General features: G+C 38.1%; 1 protein-coding gene across 1 annotated transcript; it reads right to left on the bottom strand.

Annotated features, from left to right (window-relative positions):
- Positions 1-5,530: 5,530 nt before the first annotated feature.
- LOC137980782 (myosin-6-like) lies at positions 5,531-6,184 on the bottom strand. Its single transcript, XM_068828208.1, has one exon. The coding sequence runs from the start codon at positions 6,182-6,184 to the stop codon at positions 5,531-5,533; it is 654 nt and encodes a 217-aa protein (XP_068684309.1).
- Positions 6,185-8,437: the final 2,253 nt, after the last annotated feature.

Below are 8,437 nucleotides of genomic sequence, written 5' to 3'. Positions count from 1 at the left end.
ATCACATTTCAACCTTAAGCTGGAAAATTCAATACACAACGTGATATTATAATTCAAGAAGGCAAAAAATATCACAGAATCCTTTTCCAGCGAAACATTTATGGAAAAAAAACATCATACTTGCTTTTAGAGGCAAAAACCTCTTCCTATTTCATTGCTTGCACTCAATCGTGTCAAATTACCATGTACTTCAGGTTCAAACCCTTCCCTGAAGAACCTTCTCCTTGAATAATGATGCACAAAATAGTCGACAAGCTTTCTTTCAAATAATTGTTGACTGTCACATTTCCAATTATTATTTTTTACTTGACTTTTTTGAACCCATAAGTTACCAGATAATTTTCCATTTGGTTAACACTACACTCGTGATAAAATATTGGAAATACAGTTCACTTCGATTTCGGCTCGACGGGCGAAAGATTGTTGTCGATGTCCATTACTGGTCGCTTTTAAGATTCCAGATCAACATCGCCTGTCTTGTTCATCCAATTGACGTTTCCTTCTTCAGCTCCATGAGAGCATATTTTGTTGACTAAAACGCCATTCGCGTTGCAATGACTTTTGACGCCATTGCATGATGAATTCATAAAGGCAACCTTTCCCAGCGAACAGATCCACTTTAAAGTGGTACTATGATCAAATTTTTACCCCTTCATTTTTTGAGTGTATCACATAGAATTCCATGAAAGAACAAAAACGCCATTTACCGTTTGCAAATACCTGCATTAGTTCCGGAGATATTTAAGTTTGAAAAATGGGGAAAATATGCAAATGAGATAACTGATAATGTCATACACTCAACCCAATATTATATTGAGTATATAAATAGAGCTACCTTGGCCAATTTACAGCGCAGACCATTGAAACATTTTTTTTAATTTTTACAAATACGCACTCTACTTACAATACTTACACTATTACACTAACTTCCAGTTATAATAGGGTGCTAATATGTACAAATCACTTTGTTTTTTATTACTTGAAAGGCAGTGATTGCGGAGCATATGTACCAAAAGTCAAAAAACAGGCAGAAAATTCAGTGGATCAAGAGACACTGATGACTAAAAGAAAAGGCTTACCAAAATAATGTGCTCAAAGATTTTCACTTTTTGGGAACAGCGCTTTGTGCATTGGCCTCTATACTGTAAATTGATTTCAAGTATTGTAGGAAGCCTTCTACTTTTGGTGCGGTTTCTTTTCTTTTGCTCATCCAGATATAATTCCTGGTTAGAAGGCAGGAAAAATTGATTTGCTGATGGCTCTTGGAAGAATCTGGCTTTAAACCGAGAGCGACGAGTGGGTGTATTGTGTAATGTTCAGGAGTAATGTGGAGCAAAGTTAGCCTTACGGTTAAATCATGCCAAAAAGAGGCCACTTTAGGACAAGCCCAAAAGAGATGAAATAGCTTCTCCTGTTCCCTATTACAAAAGGAGCAGTTTGGGTTGTCCCTTACTCCAATTCTTGTTAGGAAGTCATTTGTTGCTATTCGTCTATGCAAAAAATTTGTACTGGAATTCAAGAATTTTCGTACTTTTAGTGTATTTAGAGGCTAGTTGGTAGGCATCCCGCCAGTTAATTGAATCAGCATCATTCTGTTGGCAGTCTTTTAGCCATTTCTGTTGATTATGAGTTGGGTGCGTGCATTTTATGGAAATTAATTTGGTGTAAACCAGCTTGTTCGCTCTTTGGCATTTTGCTAATTTGGCCGCAAAGCTTTCATAGACACAGTTGTTGATATAGTTGTTTTTACATGTATTTCAAAGGGATTTCAGAGTAGACAGAAGGCCATAATATTTTAGAGGGCAAATATTAAGGCTGTATTTGCGCTGCATTTCAGCGAATGTTAAAAAATTGTTAAAGACATCTTTCAAATGTTTCACTTTCTTGACGCCCTTGTCAAACCATTCTCGATAGAAGATAGGACAGTTATTGATTCTTACGAGTGAGTTGTGCCATAAAATTTGTTCAAGAAATTGTTTTTCGGACATTATGTGTTCATCAAAATTAACTTCTGCCCAGACTAACAGAGTATCCTTTATAAAGCAGTTTTTAATCTTGAGGTTCTCTATGGTGTCTTTCTTATTTAGGTTGCTGGTGAGTGCTATTGAACTTCCATGTCTCTCTACCTCAAGATCAGAGAAGTATTTCCATTTCACCTCATTTCCTTCAACTAAATATTTTTTTTAATCAATGTAGCTTTTAGGGACTTACTAAAAACCTGTCTATCTATAATTTTGAGACCCCCATTTGAGTAATCATTAATAATTATATCTCGCTTAATTTTATCTCCTTTTCCATTCCAAAGGAATGAATAGAATAGCTTATTTACTTCTTTAATAGCTTTCTCATTTGTGTGTAAAGGGGAGAGCACATATACAAGTTGGGAAGCTACTAGCCTCTTTAGGACTGTAATTTTTACAATTAGGGTAAGTCTGCGATATTTCCAGCAGCTTAAAACGTTTCTAACCTTATCCAGTTTTTCGTTATAATTCAAGGTTACTGTTGCTTCTGGATCACTTGAGAACCAGACGCCTAAAGCTAACTTTATTTTTAGGCCATTTAAAATGTCTTCCAGGAGTTAATATTCCATCATTCCCACTGTTTACTCCAATCCAAAGGGCTTCCGTTTTTTTATCATTAAGTTTTAAACCAGACACTTCATAAAAATCATCCAGCGTTTTGAGAGAGGCCCTTAAAAAGATTCCTTTGTACCGTCAAGTATGAGTGTTGTATCGTCTGCATACTGGCTTCATTTGATTTCTCTAGTGTTCACGAAGATACCTTTCGTACTTTTATTTTCCCGAATTACCTTGGCTAGGACTTCAACTGACAAAACAAACAGATAAGGTGAGAGAGGACAACCCTGTCTTCCACCTCATTGAACTTCAAAGAAATCGCTCGCCCAACCGTTATTCAAAACACAGCTTTCTGGGCGGCAATAAAAAAGATTAAGCCACTTTAACATGCTACTACCAAAACCAGAATGTTGAAAAGTTTTTCTAATGAAAGACCATTCTATCGTGTCAAAAGCTTTTTGAAAATCCAAAAACAAAAGTAATCCTGGAATATTTTTCTCTTTGGCATAGCAAATGATACTGTCAATAAGGCGAATGTTCTCTCCAATAAATCTACCTTTTATAAAACCCGTCTGGTCATAATTAATGAGATTGGGTAGAGAAGGTTTCAAGCGATTAGCAATTGACTTTGCCGCTATTTTGTAGTCGCAGTTAAGAAGGGTTAGAGGTCTCCAGTTTTTGATAAAGAATGGTTCTGCGTCTTTCCTAGGAATGAGTTTGATAATTCCTCTTCTCTGAGTTACCGAGAGTTGTCCAGTTTCATAAGCGTAATTAAGAGCTCTAATAAGGATGGCAAATATATCCTTCCAAAATACTTTATAAAATTCAGCTCGCAAACCATCAGTCCCAGGGGTCTTTTCTTTTCCCATATCTTTGAGTGCCTCTAGGCATTCTTTTTCGGTAAACGCTCCTTCGCACACAGTAATACGTTGTTCTTGGATAATGCTTTCATCTTCACGCTCAGGAAAAAAGGTTGTATCATTTTGCTCGTACGTCATGCTTTTGGATGAATAGAGGTTTTTGTAGGATGACACGCATTCAGTTAAGATTTCTTTATCCGAGGTGACAAACTCATGGTCATTTATTTTAATTTGACTAATTGTCCCTTGCTTAAAGTGTCGCTTTTCCAGATTTAGAAAGTATTTGGTGTTTTTCTCACCTTCATTATACCACCTAGACTTAGATCTCAAAATTGCACCTTCAGTGCGAGATTCAACAATCTTCTCAAGCTCAAGTCTACTATAGTTCAATCGCTCCTCCTGGTGTGAAGAGAGCGTGTCTTCAGTAGTTTTGTTGTCAAGTTCCTCTTGTAATCTGGCAATTGTTTGTTCCACAAACACTTCACGTTGTTTGGCCTGTTTCGTTTTATTCTTATAGTAGCGGAGCGATTTTTCGCGCACTTTTAGCTTTATCATTTCCCAAAGGAGAGAGGGGTTGACCAATTCATCGTTTTTATACTCGTCATAAGTTTCCTGAATCGTTGTTTTAATTTGGTTTATATACTCCAATTCAGTTAAAAAAGATGTATTTAATTTCCCGAAACCTGGTCCGCGTGGATTTGAATGTAGTGATAAGCGTAGCGTAATCATAGAATGGTCCGTTTTATAGCCTGGGATGATATCGGTGAGAGTCGTAATATTAACCGTGTTTTGGCTTACTAAAAAGAAATCGAGTCTGCACTGTATTCTTGGACGATGCTCTCTCCACGTGAAACCACTAGTATGAGGATGTAAAACCCTCCAGACGTCAACCAAATTTAATTTCTCAGAAAATTCGTGAACGATTTTAACACTATTTTGATAAGTTTTGGCAAGGCCACGTCTCTTGTCCTTATCTAAATCGAGTACAAGATTGTAGTCTCCTCCTATGATAATGTCATCACCTTTAAAGTCTATAAGGTGATCAAAAAAATCAAAGAAGAAAGCTGGATTGTCTTCATTAGGAGCGTATATATTAGCCAAGGTCAAACAGTTGTCATTGGTTTTAATGTCGCAAATAATAAAGCGTCCCTGGGGGTCAATGAAAACCTTCTCAATTTGAAAATCAAAGTTGTTATTGAAAAGTATGCATACCCCTGTTTTATTCGTCTTGTAGTTGCTAAAAATAGTTTGGTAGCCCCATTCTGCAGACCATACTTGATTAGTGTTTTCAGTGCAGTGAACCTCTTGTAACATATACACTGAAAAATGTTTTGCGCGTAGCCAATTAAACATCTCTCCACGTTTTGTGTTGTCTCTTAATCCCCTGACATTTAGTGACGCTATTGTCAGAGCCATAGATATTCTCCTAGGAAGCTTTGTAGACAAATACCTGTATGACCCGGTAACAAAGCTCCGCAATCACTGGACAGCATGATAAGAATTAGTGCTTGGTGTTTCCTGTTAAAACAAGCAAGTAAGCGACAAAGGCATAAAAACAAAACAAAACATACACAAAAACAAATATACAGAAATAGATAAGAAACCTCTCCGGCAAGGGACATGGAAGGGGGGCCAGGTCTTAAGCCTAGAATCGTGCAAACGGATAAGAGATACTAAAGCACCGTCTAATACGAGTTCCTTTCCGATCGCCCAAAAATTTTATCTGGTAATGCATATTAGTGGGTGGCAAAATCGGTCCCTGGACATAAAATGTAACAAGGTCGTGGTTATTATAAAGAAAAGCAATCTCACCTATTCTGGTATCACGAGAGGCTAACCAACTGGCCAAAGTTTACCTTATATAAAAAGCTTATCAGGTTGTGCTCTACTAAAAGATGCTGGGATGTTATTTTTTCTTGCTTCTTTAAATGTGTTCATCTGCTTCCTTCGTCTTGCGACGATTTCGTAGGGTAAATCTTGATACATCTTAAAAGTGCTTCTACGCAGACGAAAGCCCACTGACAATATTTCTTCACAGTCCTTATATCGAAGGAACCTCGCAATAATTTGTCTGGGCTTCTCTTTGTCTCTCTTCTATCCTAGGCGATGAACTCTTTGAATTTCAACGGTATTTGCATCTTTGTAGCCCAGTTCCGTTTCAAGAAAAATGCGCACAACTGATTCAGTGTCCTCTTTGTCTGTCGCTTGTAAGATATTTTCAAATATTATGTTTTCCCGTCTCGAGTATGCTTCTAAATAGAGACTTTTGTCTTCTATCTCTTTAAGCTTGGCTTGTAGATCATCATTTACCTTCTGCAAATCGGTTAGGGCAAGGTTAGTTTTCTCCCGATGATCTTCTAAGCTCACTGCCGATTTTTGTTGTTTCTTTTCGGCCGCTTTGAAGCTTTCTGTCAGGTTCTCAATGTCGCGCTTGGCGGTTGTTTGAGAGCATTCCAACTTCTGTATTCTTCCTTCCAGTTTCTGAAGAGACGCTTGGACATCGTTCACCGTTATTTGAATAGCATCCAGCTTTTCCAACTTTCGATTGATCTCTTCCAGTGTTTTTTGAAGGCCCTCAGCCATATTCAAAGCTGTAAAGATTTCGTCGTCGGCCTCGTGCTCTTGGGCTTCAGGGAAGTTGACGTCCCCGCTCTTTGCTTTCTTTGCATCCGGTGAAGTGGTCGACTCACCTGAAGAGGAGCGTTTGCTTCTTTTCTTTTCTAAGATCTTTTTCAATAAGTTTTCCATTAACCACCCACGAAAAAAATAGAAAAAGTGGCGGACGGTTCAAGGACACGTCTTACTCCGCCATTGCTCCCCAGTCTCTCCATTGAAACTTGGTATTCTAATAGTTCTACAGGAAATACACCTATGACTCAGTAAAAAATTCTGTTCCCATGACAACTCACTCTTTTCCAGTCCCCACCCACTTGATTTCAATATATTAGTGATTTTCAGCTTGAAAAATGTTAAACAAGGCCACAAACTCGAGCTAACATATTTATATGCTTGCTGGATCATGCGTATGAAGTGCTGTCAGCAAATATCTAAATGGAATGCCAAAGGTGGCCAGAAGAGCTTTTAATATGGGGGAGGTCTGGAGCCCAGTATGATGCCATGGTAACAGAACTGTTAAGCTCATATTGTGGAGAACATTTAGTAGAATCTTACTGCAAAAAATCAAAAATTTCTGATACAAATTGGCTGAGATATCTCTTTTCATCATATTTGAACAAAATTTGGTTGAGTGTATGACGTCATCACTTGGCTAATTTGCATATTTTAAAAACTCGAATATCTCTGGAACGAAAAGAGATATTTGAAAAAAGTAAAGAGCATTTTTCTCCTCACACAGACTACTTGTTTATGTTTCACAATGGCTTTGATAGGAAAGATGCGATTTTCGTCATAGCACCCCTTTAAGGTGTTCCATTCGTTCTCTGTCTTTGTTGAACCCATAAGTTACCAGAGAATTTTCCATTTGGTTTCAGTGTTCTACATAACAGCACACTTGGTAAAATATTAGAAATACAGCTCACTTTGATTTCGGCTCGACGGGTGATAGATTGTTGTCGAAGTCCATTTCTCGTCGCTTTTAAGATTCCAGGTGTTTGTACTTCACCGCCTGCCTAGTTTATCCAACTGACTTTCCATTAGTGAGCTCCATAAGGGTATATTTTGTTTAAGGATCCACTAAAACGCCATTCGCGCTACATGACTTTCGACGCCATGGCAGGTTAAGTTCCTGATTCTACTGTGCCCACCAGAGAAATCTACGCATTTCCACTACCGTCTCGATCCTAAGAAAATACGCGCAGAAGGCTCTATGCACAAAGACACCACTTACCAGGGGAGTGACAGGCAAGACTTTTACCGACACAGAAAAAAAAATAAAACGAACAAATCCCACCCACTCTCCGACTGGGATTGCCATACTGGCAACCCAGTAATAATATCCTTTGGAAAAAAAAGCCTGAAAATAGAATACACTCAGTATTGTCTCTTACGGAAGAGAGAGAGTTCATCCAGAAAAGTTTTGAACGGGATAAAACCAAAACTAAAAGGGAATTTCTACTGAGAAGTGCAAGTCGTCTGTGGACGAGTAAGGGCTAAATGCGTCCCAGTAAGGGCGTCCCGTTTTTACACTAGACGCATTTAACGTCTGAGACATTAAAGTCGTCTGTTAAATGCGTCTAAACGAGGCACTTAACAGAAAACGTTAAAGTAGTCAGACGTTAAATGCGTCTGTCCTATTTACCGTTTTTATACTAGACATTATCTTGCAAGCCAGTTGCTCTATGCCACTATCAGTTGCCTTTGCAACTGGAGAATGGTCATTTGGGACAGGTACTTGTGGGTTTTTTGCCAACACGAAGCTATCTTTAACCAAAATTTCTACATTTACTATGGATCTGATGGCATTGAAAAGATACTATAAAATAGTGTGAAACCAACTAAATATCTAAAAATTTTCAAGCCAAGGTGTATCGTTATCACCGCATTGCTGACCTGGGCGATACCTTTTACACCTGGCTTTCTCTTAGTATTTGTTCTTGATCAAGAAACCAAACCAAATGCGGGTTTTGCAATGTGCATCATTTCTTTCCCGTATCTATATTTTTTCTCGGCCCTAATTGCCTTTATGTACTCACCTTACTTTGTTATTGGCTTTTGTTACTTGAAGATTCACAAACAAGTGAAAATGCACAAAGCAAATGTTTCATGGCGATCTTACAACGTTGCCGACGTCAAAATCAGCTAAACCTTGTTCGCAACTGTCATCGCATTTTTCAGTTTCTTTGTTCCTTTTCATTTCATATTTATCATCTCAAATTTTGAAGAATATTCACATTTCCCGCGTTACCTTTTTCTTCTGGCAAGTCTCTTTATTTTTATGACCGTTTATTTACGGGGACATGAGCCGTGCTTTTAAAACCGAGTTTACGAAATGGTTTGTTCCTAACAGGGGCCACTCAGTAAATATTGCTCTGGCGATGAGAA

Source organism: Montipora foliosa, chromosome 12, assembly GCF_036669935.1.
Source record: "Montipora foliosa isolate CH-2021 chromosome 12, ASM3666993v2, whole genome shotgun sequence".
Classification (NCBI taxonomy): Eukaryota; Metazoa; Cnidaria; class Anthozoa; order Scleractinia; family Acroporidae; genus Montipora; species Montipora foliosa.
The sequence above is the reverse complement of the archived record's forward strand: the minus strand, read 5'-3'. Positions and strand labels throughout refer to the sequence as shown.